Here is a 17,043-nt window from a genome sequence, read left to right as displayed (position 1 = left end):
GACAAGTCAAATCTACAAGATGATCCTGGGAAAAAAAGGTAAACATTAAATAAATATGTATTTCAAATAGGTATGAAAAAATAGGTACTTTTAATGTTGGTAGGCAATATTTAAAATGTATTTATTTATAACTGATTAATTATTTTATGCTATGTTTTGTTTTGAAAAGTTTTATATTAACTAATTTTTAACCTATTAGCTATTTAATAATTCCTAACTAAGACTATCAAAGAGAGACTGAGTAATTGTATAATTGTTTTATACCTATTTTTTATATTTAAAAATTATATAATAAAGTTTGTTTTGTTTTAATGAAAATTGTAATTTAATATTAATTAGGTATATTACAAAAAAACCTAATTGTTTATAAATCCTATCAAAGTCACCCCGTTGTACATTTTATGCAATAACTTCTAAAACTACTCAACCAAATTTTATGTGGGTCGAGATTGACTGGTCTATATGCAGTACCATCAATTAACAGGAAAAAATGGGGGTATCAAAGTGACCCCGCATGTGGTTTATGATTGATAGGAACATTCAAAAAAATTTATTAAAAAAACTACTTACGTTTTTTAAAATATGACTTAACCTAATTAAAGGCAAAATATAACTTGAAGTAACGATACCATTTTTAGATTTTTAACTATAAGTATACAAAAGTTATGAGTAATTATGTGTAAAAAAAATCGTAAAAATTATCAAAATCACCCCAAACTACGGTACCTAGAACTATTCATAACTCATATAAGCATATTATTACTATAACACGTACCATAAGGTATACATTGATATAATATTTTGTAAATTACTGGAAATTCCTAACTGTACACCTGGTTGATTACTTAAAAAATATATATATAATATATATACATTAATAATATGAAATATTACTCAAATTTATCTTCGACCTTCTTTAACCGATATTTTACGTGAGAAAGGTGCGTTTCAGATTAGAAGATGCGCGATCAGCGTTCAAATTTTACACAATTAACAATACACTATGGACTAAACAGTAAACACTAAAATACTACACAGTATCATAATTTATAGTAATACTGTAATAGTATCTAGGTACCAACACAATGAACTTAACATAGCTACTCACATAATACACTTAGGTAGGTACTAGTTCAGTCTTTGTATCATTTTGTATACATAATTTATTAAATTTCAAGTGAAGGATATAAACAATATGCCGTAGTTGTACGAATCTATTTCATGACCCGACAGGAAACCACGATCGAATTAGTTCGGATTTATTTCATACTAGCATATTGGCAAAAATAGTTATTATAATATTATACACACATTTATTATCTGTAGCTTTTATCGAAAGTATGCGCGAAATTATTACAATTTTTCGTCCATTATCTTTTTAAATGATAATAGGAGTGTTCCATTAAAAAAATCGATCTTTAATATTGAGAGGACGATACGGACGTCACACATGACATCTGTCTTGCACATATGAATTTGATTTCACCAATAGCCAGTTCCAATTGTGTGTTGTTGCAGTGGCGTAATTTGGTCATGTTTGTGGCCTTGTGGGGGAGAAGGGATTGAAACATTTCCTCTCCTCCGCAACCCACCAAAAAAAATAAAAATTTTGGTTTATATCTTAAAAGTATAACCATTGTGATCTGTAATCTGTAAAATGTAAGTAGGTACGGATAAATGTATGAATACATTAAAATAAATAATTACATAAGTACTATATTTAATAAAGTTTTAAAATGTACTTAATAATCTGCGTAAATGTAAAATACTTAAATAGCAGACTTCAAAAGTTTATAACCTTGGAACTAAGTCCGGCCGACAAATTCTGATTGCACTATTGTGCTTACCTAACTCGTTGAAATATAACTACGAGTTCTCAAAAAAAATTCCCGAAAATCGATCTAAACTGCATTATTTTAACATATTTGTGCAATATTGCAATAATTAAAGTGTTTATTACCAAGTAATATTAACTTAATTGCCATAGGGGATTTGGATTTTTATTTGTTGTTTTTAATTTTTATAATGTGTGTCCCCAACATGTCCAATACAATTTACTAGTTGTTTGCAACCAAAATTAATTTTTGTCGCACAATGACAACTTCTTAGTTCAAGCATAGAAGTAAAAATGTACAGTATACATAAGTACACATGTGTTCTGAAACTCAATGCACATACTGAGTTTTACAATTTGATTTTCTGTAAGATAACAACAAAAAAACTTAGTAGTTGGTAAAATTAACATATTCATCAACTTACTATATAACATTCGAATAACGATTTGTTGATACCTAATACTACAATTTAAAAATTGTGTAAATGAGAAAGAATATCTAACACAAATATATCAAAAGTTGTGTAATAAACTAGTTTAACATGAAATCAAAATATAAAAGTAAATATTATCCCATGTACAGTAATATACGTCACAGGAGTTTCATAGTATCTATTATTAAATTGTACACAAAAATATTTTTTTTTAATAAATACAATTTTTTTTAATATAAATATTAACTTAAATGGAAAGTTTACAACAAATTTTGTTGACGTTGGTTGTGTTCTTCTTCTTCAGCCTCTAACAATTTCAGTTGCTGTTCTAGTTCATCTTGTTGCTGCTGCAATTATTTTTTGTCTCTGCTCTTCTAATATTCTTTTCTCTTGATCTTCCATTTGCAGTTTTTGCTGTTCTTCGAATAGTTTTTTCTGTTGCTGCTGCTGTTCAATAGTTTGCACAGGTTTTTCAGCTTTTGTAACTGTAGTCTTCTGTGACTTTTGATTGGCATTCTGTTTCTGCGGTGTCTGGTTAACTATTTGCACGGGTAACTGCACCTGGTTTTGTGTGCAGGCTTCTTGTTTAAATGTATTTATTAATTGATGATTTATAAGAAAAAGAAATCTCAATCCGGCAATCTAAAAATATACGGATGTATCAAACATAAATTGAATACTATTACCATTATAGGATAGATTTTTCATTGGTATAAAAAAAAAAACAAAAAATGTTTTACAAAAATAATTCAATCTGTATTTGCTGAGACGCTGAGTACAAAACCTTATCTGTTAAAATAATTTTGAAACTAAATGATTTTATTGATATAACATTACTTTAAAAGTTTCATGATATAAGGCAATCAAAAAAATTCAGAAAATTGTGAAATAAAAATTTTATGAACATAATTGATGTTAACCGGATTAAATTTTGCTTTTAGAGGTTAAATAGAAATTTTTTGAAAATTGTAGTTCCTAAAAAAAATATCCATTAGTTGTTCTCAAATTGTTAACAAACCTCCAAAACAGAATTATGATTGAGACGACAGCGACTTCCAGCTGCCAAAGGTTTTCCATCAACATATAAACACTTTTTACCTTCACAAGCAATTAGAAAGTCACCAGTATTGCGCAAACGTATAGTTGCTTGCCGTCTAGATATTTTCCAAGCAGGTCCTTCAAGTTTTAGATCAACGTCAACTTGTTGATACTTTGATGAACGTCCAATGGTAATCTGCAATATATAAAACTTTGGTCAACCTATGCTCCAATCAAACATTTAAATTAAAGTTAACTTACCTCTCTAGACCTCATTAAATATCTGACCAATCGGCCACGTAACACAGCCAATGTTTGAGGTTCAAATTCCACAGGATTGATACCAGTCATTGGAAACACTAACACTTGTGCTCTAGGTAATTCATCTTCCAAAACTTTGATTTCCTTTTTTATTTTTCTGTAAAATAATGAAATATATCAAAAATTATACAAAGAATTATAAAGTATTACTTTTTTTTTTTATAGTTTCACAATAACTTGAAAATTTTTACATAGTTAGATGGGTTACTTTTCAAAAGCTGAAATATAAAGGTTCCTGGAAAACATTAAAGCTATAAAAGTACACACCATTAAGTATAAGTTTTAAATTAACTATAAATATTTAAATTTAAATAACAAAATATTTAACATATCCTCCATTACAGAAATCTACAAGAAGCTACATTCTGTATTTTATATTAGGATTATAAGTTACTTTTTGAAACATTATTTGATGATTCATTATATTGATTTTGTTTCTGTTGCAGAATGAATAATACCTGGGAAATTATAGAATATGTAAATAGAGTAGGTTGCAGTATGTTTTAAGCAAGAAATATTCAAATAGTAAATAATATAATATATGTATCAATAAATGAAATCGAGTCCCTACGTTATTAGTTTATTACAATAGTAACAACAGTGACGCTTTGGACTATTGTTTTCTAGAATAAAATAAATGAAAGAGGACCTGCATGTGTTGTTTCCGTCTTACAAATGTTAAACTAGCAAAATCTGTTTTGCTCGGAAAAGAATCAAGAAGGCTACAGTCATAACTAAAAAACGACTTTTTCACCACATAAAAAGGAGAACTTTGGCTGTGTAATTTCATTTTTATATTTTTGTTATCACTTATATGAAAAAAGTTATATTTATTATATTTCAAAAACCATTATTGTTTGTGTTTTTCAAACTTGAATAACTTTTTCTGTATAAGTGATATCCAAAAAAATAAAAACAACATTGCACAGCCAAAATCCTCCTTTTTATGTGGTGAAAATCTCGATTTATAGTCATGACTGTAGCCAACTCGATTCTTACCCGCGCAAAAAAGTTTTTGCTAGGTTTTAAATTTGTAAGAAGAAGACACCACATGTGGATGTAGCGTCCCCTTAAATTATAAATGAAACAAACAATATTTTTCTCATTTCAGTAGTATTGTCTTAGATTATTTTGTTGATATGTTCTGAAACAATAAAAGGAACAATGCTGAATAATATGTAATATTTTTATTCAGCATAGAAATAAATAACCTAGTAATTATGATAGTTAATAATTATCTACTTAAAAGTATTAAACTATAGTTCTGGCCGCTGACAGAACGCTACTCTTTCACGCATCTAAATAAACAGACTCCGCAGTTTTGTACCAAAATTTCTCCCGCTCAAGTATTTACTGGCTACTGTAAATTCTCTCCACTCACGGCAAAGGGCAGTATTTTGGATGGTTCAGAGGAGGGAATGCGCGAGAATGGATGAGTTTTTGTCTCAGCCTAGTAGCTTTCTCTTGGCGGACAGACTGTAGTGTGAAAAATGAATCTCTTATTATATTACTTGTTAGTTAAAGCAAGATGTCTCTCAAGTATGGGATCAGGTCTTTCCATCAATAAATGTTGATCATTTAATAAGTCTTCACATTCAGCAAACGTAGGAATATGCTCCGAAGTTAATGTGGTTACTTAAAAAAAAAAAAAATAATTTTATAATTATTGGAAAATGTAAATAATAAATAAAGTGGGTTCCGCTTAATGTGATTACTAGTTTATAGAATCAATCGTTTATTGGAATCAAAAAACGATCTACCCAAACCAAATTGTATGTTACGAATACCTATGAAAATTTACCTTTATTTAGAATCACTATGTACCAGATAAATGAATCACTTTTAAAAACATTTTCATCGATTTTATGGCTTTTCTAACTGATCATATTAGGATAAAAATAGCTGGTACTCTGTCTGGAATAAGAATGCACAGGTGGCGACCAGTTTCCCACCCGCAACCTTGTCATAGGTTAGGTATAGTCTATATAGTTATAGTCGTAAGCCTGACCTGCGTGCTATGAATCTGTTTTGGTCTGTCACCCAGGTACATTCTTATTCCAGACGGACTGTAGGTATAAACTATAAAGTATACAATTACATTTTATATTTAAGCTTATCAGTGTATCAGATGCAATTAGTGTAATTGTTTTAGTTCCTGTTCAAAAATGTTTCTTACATTACGTCGAGCAAACTAATATATCTACAAAAGTAAAAAAAGTTTACTACTTTGATAGTTTCAAAAAATGCTAGCAGAGACAAATTTTGAAAACTCCAGTTTAAATAAAACAAAATTTTAAAAATCGTTAGCAATTTGATGTTAATGAAGAAAACAATTTGCCTCTTTTCCAAAAACACAAACGGAAAATTACATACATGTGTTTAATTTTAGCCTTCAGGTTATTATGAAAATTGAAAATAAAAACTGATAGTTTCTTATCCTTATTTCAAATGTATTTTTTTTTTTTATGTTGTTTTAATTTAATTTTAAGTTTACTTACAAATACAGAAATATAAAAATAAATATGTTTTGTGGAATTATCTGGTTAACAGAATCAAAATTATCTGCACCAATCACATTAAGCGGAACTCACTGTATTATATATAATTATTGCACATGTACTAAGTACTTATTAAAATAAATTATACATTAGGCATAATATACCTTCTTGTTCATTGTTTAGAATATGAATATTTCGATCTTCTAATGCACTCATTAATGGTATTGGTATGGGATTTTCTAAGGCACCTATAAGACAACAAAAAAATATGATCCAATTATTATAAGTAGATAGAGATAGTAAAAATGTAATTATTCTATACAACAATAAACAAAAATACTCTTTACATACAATGCACCTTTCAAAATAATGCTATCAGAATTTCTATAGAACTCCAACTTTACTTTTAAATGTCTAAAATATTACTATTTAGTATTTACTTATTATCCTGCCATAAAGATATATAACTATTATTAGCAAAATTTATATTTATAAAACTTGTAATATGAGGTTTTAACTATTATGTCATAAACTAATTAAGACACACACCAAACAATTTTTTTAAATACATCTCTTACACCGCTTTTAAATATAAATAAAAATGTTTTCCAGGAATTTTAAAAATAATTGTTGGGTGGTAATGTGTATTTGATACAGTAAATTAATAAATAAATAAATATTGTTTAAATTATTACTTACTACACTGATCTGATAGCAAAGAATATCGTTTCATTTGTTGCCAATGACACATAAGACTTTTAGCTGTGCGTCTTCGATGGAATATGTTTGGATTTTCAGTGAGCAAGTCTTGAAAGGTTTCGATGGTAGGTTGAGAGTTCTTAATGAAACATAATAAATCAGTAAATCACCTAATGAAAAAAAAAAATTACTGAACATACCGATTGTATGGTAGCCAAGAGTTCTTCTTCAGCAATAGAAAATAGAGCTTTGGATTCTATATTAGCTACACTTTCTGGATGTAAATTGCGCATCGCTGATACAGCAAGTCTAGAAATTGTTGGATCGTACAACAAAGCATACCACCTCTGTGCAATTTCTTTAAGTGTAAATCTACAACTAAATTTAACACCTCTATGGACAATTGGTAAATTATTGGTCTATAAAGTGATACAAAATATTAAACTTTAGAGTTAGTAATAAAATTACCTATCTAAGTAATTCATTTATTTATCTTTTAAGATAATATTACCTGCAAAACACTTTGAATCAACATTAAATCATCCGTAGGTTTCCAACGTCCTAAATCTTTATTTAAATTCTTCTGCTTCCTCGATCTATTTCGATTTGATGATGTCGAAACAGTTGAAGTAGATGGAGCATTAGCAAAAGTATTTAATGTACTGGTACTTGTAGGAGGTCTGTTTGGAGGAACTTTCCGTGGTTGAGTAGTTGAAGTAGATGGTGTAGTATTTGCGATAATTACTGCTTCAGGAACACTATGAACTGGTGACATGGCATTATCCATTTCTATATAAAATAAAGTATAGGTATTTAAAGTTAGTTAATATTGAGGTTAATATTAATTTATAATTTTTACTTATAATATACAATAAATATAAAACAACAGGTAGTGACTACTTTTTCATGTTAATAATGATAAACATGACATACACTTGTCTAATATCTGGATATATAATCTAGAGGAATTTCTAGATTATATAGAAAATTATTAAGTAAGTAAATAGGTATAAATAAAATAGATAAAAATTATATATAAATAGGGTTAAATTCCTAGGAATGTATAACAATAATATTATTAGATCAATGAACATTAAGACCACAGATAATTAGACCACTTAATACCCCTACTTTGTGTTGTTTTTTGGCATGTAACTGTATATGAGTAGGCAAAACACAAAACAGTACGATGTTACCTTTAAGTTGAATATATCTCAACTCAAATGACATAATTAAACATTAGGAATCAGTATACTATACATTTTGCAGTACAAAGCAACTTATGCTAACTTATTATAAATGGTAAAACAGTATCAAAGATTAACAAACCCGAACCCGTAGACGTTATGTTCAATGACTGAGTACGTGTTCGTTGAGTTTTTGGCAAAGGTGACCCAAAACCTACACCCAAACTCGATTCGACCAATTCGTCATCAAATTTTCTCCGCTTTATCGAACGCGAGCTAAAGAAAAACAAACATTATACACAGAACAAAATCTTACCACCATGGACTTACCTCCGTCGCTTCGAACTGTCATCCATGGCGGCACTACTGTCGTTCATATTTAGATTCGAAGCCATTCTCCCGTGCGTGTACAATAATTAAAGTCAAAGTCGCAACCAGTTGATCACTTAATACACACAAAATCCCGGTGTCCCACAGAAAACTAATTACCTATTGAAATATTGAATCAATTAATTCCGGTCGGTTTGTCCCAATCAACAATAACAGTAAACAGAACTCACTTGACATTTGACACAATAATGATTATATTATGTTCGTTAACAATATCGTGATACTGGCTGTTGATAAAACCACAGGGTGTCCAACAACCGCATATTTACCGTGCGACTAGCACAATAAATATTGTACAATATGCATAATATTATATTGATAATAATAATATGTTAATAGGTCCCTACTTAATTTGTCTGGTGGATATTAAGCACCTGCAGTATAGCACATTTGACATAATATTGTGTATGAATTTTGAATCGTGTTTTCAAATAATATTTTATTTAATGTTATAAATCCTGGCGGTAAATGTATTGGTTTCATAATGATGCGTTTTAGATTCTGAGCGGAGCGATGACTGTATTGATTTTATAAATATGTGTGTTTTTTTTGTGTATATATACTGTATACTGTACACACGATGTTTTTATAGCCTGTATAGTGTATAGGTAATAGAAAAATACTTCGATTTTCAACTTAAGCATCTTTTCTGGTAGAAAAGTTAATCAAGTTACCACTTTTGCGTTATAAGTTCCTAATAATTTTCTTTATAATTGAGAAAAACGAAAATGCTTTTATACGCAAAAACTATTTTCTACAAAATCGATTTTTATATTTTGTTGTAATAAATCCCCTCCATAAGATGTATTTATATATTGTCTTATACCTATTTATAGTTCAGATGCAAATTTATAAATTATTACGAAATGAAAAATAAAAGACTTAATGATGGTCTGGCAATGTTGGAAATTCATATATGAAGTTAAATTTTTAAGCAAAGAAGGCATTGATGAACTCTCTAAGAAACTTAAGAATCTGGATAGGTACCTATACCTAATACTGTAAAATGAAAAAATTATAGCAAATTTGTTAAACTTTTTTTGATAATTCTTACATAATGTAGTAAAAAAAAAAAATTTCAGTCACCACGCCCGCGATAATAAATATTTTGATATCAGATATGTGATGAGATAAGTTAAGTTAGGTGAAACCCCCCACAAGTTTGCAATAATGCAATGAATACTAATTTTAATACCCCCCCCCCCCCCCCCACCACGCCACTGACGCCTGATTTACCTAACCTAATAGGTACTTCTAACCTATTTACACTGTTCCACGTGGTATATAGGTATTGACTCAAAATATATTATTATTATCAAAAGTTATTATTAAACTAAATTATGGCATACTTGATTTTTTGACTTTTAATAAAGGGCCACCTACCCATAAAATGTAAATTTGTGAGTCGTCATATCAAAAAGGTTGGGAAACACTAGGTTAGACGACAATACGACATAATGTTATTTTTATATTTTTTACGCCAACAATATAAGGTTGTTTAGAGATGATATTTTACTTAACAATATTCTTGTTGGGGAAGCAAATGCAAAAACCTGTCGTTGGAAATACGCGATGCAAATTGTTTATGATTAGGAGTTGTTATCAGACTAAATGCGTTTATATATTCAATTTGGGAGACATTATCAATTGCGTTAAATATAAAATAGTAAATACTATATTAATATCATGGCTTGTTCTTTTTTGAGTGTAAGCGGTTGTTTCTACGAATGTTTTGTGTGTATTAGATTGTGAATCTGTATTTCTGTGGATGTTGTGATGAGATGATTTGAATCGTAGTCTACCATATGTTAGTGGATATGAAGGCGAGACTGATTGTTACCTACTTAATAATTTGGTTATTGGAGAGTGGAGGCCGTAGCCTGTAATTATATAACTACATAATTAAATAATAATAATATAATAAATGCATATTTTTCGACAAAAGTTGATTCAACTTAGCATATTACTAATATTAAAATAAATTATTATAATATATAATAGCAATATAAATATACTCATAAATATAGACTGAATTCTTCGCTCAGAATTTTTTTGGTATGCTTTGATTTATCATTGAATTCAAATTGAACACTGGACATACCACATACATTACAGTGGCTTACTCAATAACGAGGTACACTCGACACCTACTGTACCTACGGTACAGTAGATTCATACATGTTACCCCCCTTTGTTTCTTATGTCTGCCATCAAGGTGCAAATTTGGTGGTGGGGCTTGAGGGGGTTTAGCCCTCTCAAAACGTACAAACAGAAAATTTAGCCCCCTCAATTGGGGGGCTCTATTAAAACCTCTCCTAATATTATAGAATTTTATAATGTATAAGTACTATATTTACCTGTGACCGTCGTGTTACAAAACAATATACATTTAGAAATCGTATAGGTGTGTATCGTTCCAGCCTCCAGGTAAATAATTCATAACAAACAGCAGTCTTTACTCTTTTTAGTGCGACTTAGATTATTTTTTTAATTTCTATAAATCACATACACATAAACCATAATAATGATATTTCCAATCGTTGCATATGAATATAATAGGTATTATAATGTCATTTTTGCAAATTTTTTAAAATTTCAAACTTTTACATTTTATTGTATGAAACTATCACACATATTAAACGTATGCATATTGCCTAATAATATCCCTTAAGTGAGAATTATTTTTTAAAACCATGCTCGAAGTACAGACTTCAATTATTTCTGAAATACCTACCTAAACTGTGCTTATGTCATTAGTATTTTTTGATTATAAATAATAATATATATATAGGTTTTTGTATATAATAGTATATAATATGTTATTAATTAAAAACAAAAAATCTTATTATAATAATTATTCAATTAAAACCACTACATGTGATGTGGAATATTCTGATATTTGCATTTTTATTTTATTTTTTACAAAAAATGATTGTTTTATTTTTTCATTTTTGCGCTACATTTTTAACATTTACATATTACACGTCACGTACAATTAATGATGCAATGAATATATCTGTTTTTAATCTTCCTGCATAAATGTACACCTATAGGTATATGCAGTGGCCATGCCCGAGTGAGTTTAAATAATATACAATTATTAGGTACTTTTCAGGAAGTTGTCGGTTCGTTTTTAAATCAATAAATCAATAATATGACGTGCAAAAATTAAATTTAGACTAAAAATGAATTTGAAAAAGCGAATATTCAAGTTTAATAATAATGGCTTGATCATCAGTACCCAGTGGTGTAGCCAGGGGAGGGGCTGAGAGGGGTGCAGCCCCCCCCCAAATGTTAAGAAAATTTAAAAATTATTTTAATGGTCTATGATGATAGTTGCTTAAAAAGTCTTAAATTGTACTGAAAATATTTAAAAATGTATTATAAGTATTAAAACTTTTCAGTCATCTATCTGTGCTAGTACGTATTTAATGTGTAAAAGTGTAAAAGTTAATCAGCCCCCCCTCCCACGAAAAAAAAATCCTGGCTACGCTACTGTCAGTACCAAAATTCACCAAATATACGTAGGTATAATATTATATTTTTCGAAGAGTGTACAATATTTTATTTTCAAACTTCTGTCAATTAATAAAAAAAAAATTTTGATGGCTAGCATAATAGCTAGTACAACAATATAGCGAACTACCGCTACCACAAATATATAACATATTATACATATTATACATTGTATATACGTTTCGATTCCACTGCAAGTACACAAGTAGGTCGCAAACCGGAGTGTATACATATATATATATATATATACAGTTGGTATATTACAATACGCCTACACAATAAATTATAATACCTGCCTAGTAAAATAATACACACGCAACTATTTACGATTGTGTATGGGCACCGAAAATCGGGTGTATCTATATTCTATATATATTTAGTTGAATACACTGCAGGCCTAGTACATATCTATAATATTTATATATTATACCATTTAACTATTTAATATTTTAATATATCGAACGTAAGCGAAAAATTGCAATTTTGCTGAATAGAACTATTTAATTGTTCACTGTATACATTTAGCCTTAGTCTATATATACAAAATTATAATAGGTATAGTATACCTACTATAACATTTCAAAATGTTTGTAGGTATTTTCATTTTGATCACGTGTTCTGCGGTAGACACATACATTTTAGTATTATTTTACCAGGTAGTAGGTACCTAAATATTCATTCATTATCTCCTATATTTATAATTATTTTCGTGTTATTAGTTATTGACTAATACAAGTGTATAATACTACTACTGCAGTGGTGTATTTATTGGGGATCAAGGAGATCATTCCCCCTCATAGGCTATATATAATATGGAACATTTTTCTTAAGCTTGAGGCCTCTATAGAGCTATAGCTTTAAAAGCGGGGCTACTGGATAAATTCATAACCCCCCATGACAAAAACCTAAATACGCAACTGTACTACTATGTACTATAATGTAATTATAACACAATGTATTATTGTTATAAATAATATGATGTAAAGATTTTTTATAGAACCTCTATTATGTATTAATGTATTATATTATTTTAAAAAAACCTTAACTTACATGTTACATAAGGCATCAAGTATATTATAGTATATTATAAAATGTATAATATACACATATTGGATTGATCGTTTTTGTTTTATTTACAATTTAAAAACATTTTTTTTTTTTTAATATAATTTATTATTAAGTAGATATATAATTCACGGTAAAAGGTCAAAATTCAATATTTTCCAGTATCAAAAATATTTTGTTTCTCTATTGACGAATTAATTCATTTTCATCAAGGATTCTAAGTTTCACTAATTTAAGATAAAAATATAAAATATAATATAAGTAACAACAATTTATACCCTGTTCATAAAAATTACATTATAAGTGTAAGGATATTATATTTTGTAAGATAGCATAAAATAGTTTTAATAATTATTAAGATCATTTAATAGTCAAAATATAGCCAAAATTGACTCATTCGCTTTGAATCATAAAACTGCATTTTTTTAGCAAAATGCAAAGGTGAAATGCAAAAGTCCATAGTATTAAAATTCGTTTTTAAACTGAGTACTAATTTATAATATATAATATATAAGGAACTAGAATAAATTGACCATAGTATTCAAGAACAACGATTTAAAAATTTGAAACTTAACGCCAATATATACCGTAACAGGTATTAACCCTAAAATATATTTTTTTAACATTACAGTGGATATTTTATTGTGATTTAATAATTGGCGTAATGATTTGAAAGTGTTCAAGCTGAACTGCTTAAGATTTTTTCAACCACACAAACATTAATTGTATCATAACTCAAGTTTACATATTACGATTTACAGTTATATAAATAATAAACAACGAATGTACAGTATACATATACTTACCCGGCAATGTAGAACTTTCGTATTTTTGTCAACGTCTCCGCACTGATCGTGACAGACATTAGACATTCAAATGAGTAGACGACTGAGCGTTTAGTGTCGCCACCGAAACCGTTGTAAATCTAGATAACACTGTAATTTAATCCTAATAATAGAGTCAGAAGATTACTGTGCCTACGTGTTATATGGCGACAACTTATATAATTGCGTAAAAAATTGAAACATCCAACTGTATATTAACTGTATTCCATAAAAAAAAACAACATAGACAAACTGCATAAAGCCACTATACAGCCGACATTATGATTAACTTTTTCACATTTATAGACCAATACAAATTATAATAACACTATTATAACGCCTGCTTATACTCTTATGAAATCGCATCATCCCTAAATTGAAGATCACATATTTGAGGTAACGACGTTACGTCCTTTGTTTTTGAGCTACAATATTATTTATTATTTGTGATATGGTAAAGACCATGATTCATATATAGGTACTATAAAGGTATGCTCAAGGAAAAGCATGAATATTATATATATATAAATTGATATAATTAACAATCCAGTATTATAATATTTTATAAGGACATTTTCTGTAGATTGAACACGGTATCAAGTATTTTCTACTGTTATACAAATACAATTAGTAAATAGGTAATGGCCAATGGGTATTGGTAATACAATATTTATGAACATGTTGTTAGGTTTAGCAAATTATACAAATACTAAATGCCGATGTTATAACATAAGAATACTAACAATAGTATGATTTTATTTGCAAAATATGTGGTTGCTGCAGAAACGTAAAGTATATACTATATACAAATTATAAATACATAATCAGTAATCTTTATACTTTATTATTACTTATTAGTTTATAATTTATTGAGTTATTACTTATTATTACTGTTACATAATATATCGTCTATAATTAGCCTATAACACTTTAATATTATAATACTATTACCTATATAAGTATGAGTTTATGACCCAAAAGTTGCTGAATTTCCGTGTGTTTTAAGTTTTTACTTAATACCTAGTTAAAAAATGTCTAAATTAGCCACAAATGTGTACTTGGATTGTATAGCATTATTTTGCATATAGTTAATAGTAATTATTATATTATACACTACACAATAATATGTTTCTATACAATTTTTTTCAAGAACCCATTATTTTGGTATAGATACCTAATATTTAGTACACGCACTTCCGGGTCCTATACATTCATAACGCCGAGCATATTATAATACATAGCAAGTTTCGATACAAAATCCAACGTTAATGGTTATTTATTATTGCATTATGTGATTTCGCGACAATAAAACAACGGCGATTGTATCTCTATAGACATTATCTCACCGGAAGCAGCCCTTTTGGAATATAACAAATATATTAATCCTCCAATAACAATAATAATAGAGTCGGTGTATGTACAGATTATAGATATGATCATAACAAAACGCTGCAAAAAACGGAAGGCATATTGTTTTTTTATAACAATAATATCACGGTCGTAACACGTTTCCATAAAATAAGTACACTTTTTAATTTTGATAACCTCTCTATTATCCACTAAATGAGATATTGGCCAATTTCCGTTTCTGCCAAAACAATTTCTATGCCACTAATCCATGTATTATAATTATTTATAGATTCTGAGAAAATTCGAACTTCAGTCAATAAAAATTAAATTAGTAATAAATTTTTTTTTTTTTAAATACTTATAACATACAATTTACTACAATATAAACAAAAAGCTTAAGGCATGTAATATTTTTCTAATAACAATAATATATTTAAAACTACACAAAAAAAAAAAAAAAATGTTGTGGAAAACTGATTTTGCGTAAAATTTCCCGTTTTTCCTTAATTTTTTTTTTGTTTTTCCTGATGATTTTGAAAATTATTATAAATTTTCTAGGTATTTTTACCTCTCAAAAGTACCAATTAGATTAACTTTCCCACTAGAAAAGATACTGAAGTTGAAAATTGAAGCATTATTTCGACTAGGTACTTATCAGTTATCATGTATATTGTATATAAGTAGGTACATACATCTTTGTAAAATTAGTACGCTCAGAATCTTCAACATATATAGGTATTAGGTACCTATAGTCTATATATCTAAATATTCTTTAATTTCCTATTATTTATGTGCTAATATCGATTTGTAATATCTGAATTTTCCAAAGAACTTAAGTACCATCGCACGGCTTAAGGTGTATTTCCCTGGCACCCCCACTTCCGAATTTTGAATTAAAACCAAGGGCTTTCGTTTGTGCTACGTTTGTGCTGGATTGTGCTCGAGTTTCATCGTTTGTGCTGCAACCCCTAATTAACTACAGGGGATCATTAGTGGGAGGGGGTGGTATGGAGCCATAATGCAACCACAATTCAAAATATTGGATCTCCAAGGGAAATGCACCTCACGGCTTATATGGAATAGGTACATATTCATCTAAATTTCTGCAGTTATTATTTATTATCACTGTTAAGATATGCTTATTTTTTAAGTTTGAGGGAACATATTTTTTTCATAATTCAAAATAAAATTATTGTCAAACCAATAAGTATAGAATAAATTATAAAGCACTGGTCGAACGTGCGATCTACATCTACCAGTTATGCTATTGATATACTAAAGTATAGGTATACGACCAGTGCCGCAACTACACCAATTTGGGCCCGTGTGTAAATAAAATGAATGGCCCCCTCCTCACTCTTGAAAATTGAAAAATTAATTTTTCCACATTTGAAAACATACTTTGGAATTTTAGGTACCTATGTATTTACAAATAAATAAATGTAATAATTTGTAGCCTTTTTTATTCATTTTAAATATAAATAATTATTAAATAACAAATAAATTGAACATACCATACATTAACAGCCAACTCAAAAATAAATACTGAAAAATTCATTTTTCTTGCCTTTCTGCTTGCAAAATTGTCAATTATATTTTCTATGTTAATATAATTTGTATGTTGTCTTTCAATATTGAGCAAAGCTATACTTGAAAGTCTCATTTTTAAGATTAGTTTAATCTATATTTTAGATTCTTAGGGAAACGATGAATGTATTGATTTTACAATGATGTGTGTTTTTAATTTTTTTTCAATTTTTTATTTTTGTGCCTGTCGTCACCTTTTAAGACAGTAGAAATGCTTAGATTTTGTTCAACAGTATCTTTTCTGATAGGAAAGTAAATCTAGTTGGTACTTTGGGGGGTCAAAAGTAAAAATTTCTCAGT

At 28.5% G+C, this 17,043-nt stretch overlaps 1 protein-coding gene across 3 annotated transcripts; it reads right to left on the bottom strand.

The window, feature by feature from the left end:
• Nucleotides 1-1,978: 1,978 nt before the first annotated feature.
• On the bottom strand, nucleotides 1,979-13,808 carry LOC100165381 (microspherule protein 1). 3 transcript variants are annotated; one of them, XM_001944951.5, is made up of 11 exons: nucleotides 13,789-13,808; nucleotides 8,342-8,500; nucleotides 8,154-8,287; nucleotides 7,336-7,613; nucleotides 7,025-7,243; nucleotides 6,825-6,963; nucleotides 6,290-6,373; nucleotides 5,139-5,262; nucleotides 3,568-3,724; nucleotides 3,287-3,502; nucleotides 1,979-2,910 (listed from the first exon to the last, which is right to left on the bottom strand). In XM_001944951.5, exons 2-11 carry the CDS (start codon nucleotides 8,404-8,406, stop codon nucleotides 2,602-2,604), a joined length of 1,725 nt encoding a protein of 574 aa, XP_001944986.2. In that variant the 5' UTR covers nucleotides 8,407-8,500; nucleotides 13,789-13,808; the 3' UTR covers nucleotides 1,979-2,601. The 3 variants fall into 3 exon arrangements, with proteins under 3 accessions (XP_001944986.2, XP_029344024.1, XP_016656951.1); XM_029488164.1 differs by lacking the exon at nucleotides 13,789-13,808 and adding an exon at nucleotides 8,572-9,105; XM_016801462.2 differs by lacking the exon at nucleotides 13,789-13,808 and having other exon boundaries at nucleotides 8,160-8,287; nucleotides 8,342-8,565.
• Nucleotides 13,809-17,043: the final 3,235 nt, after the last annotated feature.

This window comes from Acyrthosiphon pisum, chromosome A1 (genome assembly GCF_005508785.2).
Source record: "Acyrthosiphon pisum isolate AL4f chromosome A1, pea_aphid_22Mar2018_4r6ur, whole genome shotgun sequence".
In the NCBI taxonomy this organism is placed as follows: domain Eukaryota; kingdom Metazoa; phylum Arthropoda; class Insecta; order Hemiptera; family Aphididae; genus Acyrthosiphon; species Acyrthosiphon pisum.
The sequence above is the reverse complement of the archived record's forward strand: the minus strand, read 5'-3'. Positions and strand labels throughout refer to the sequence as shown.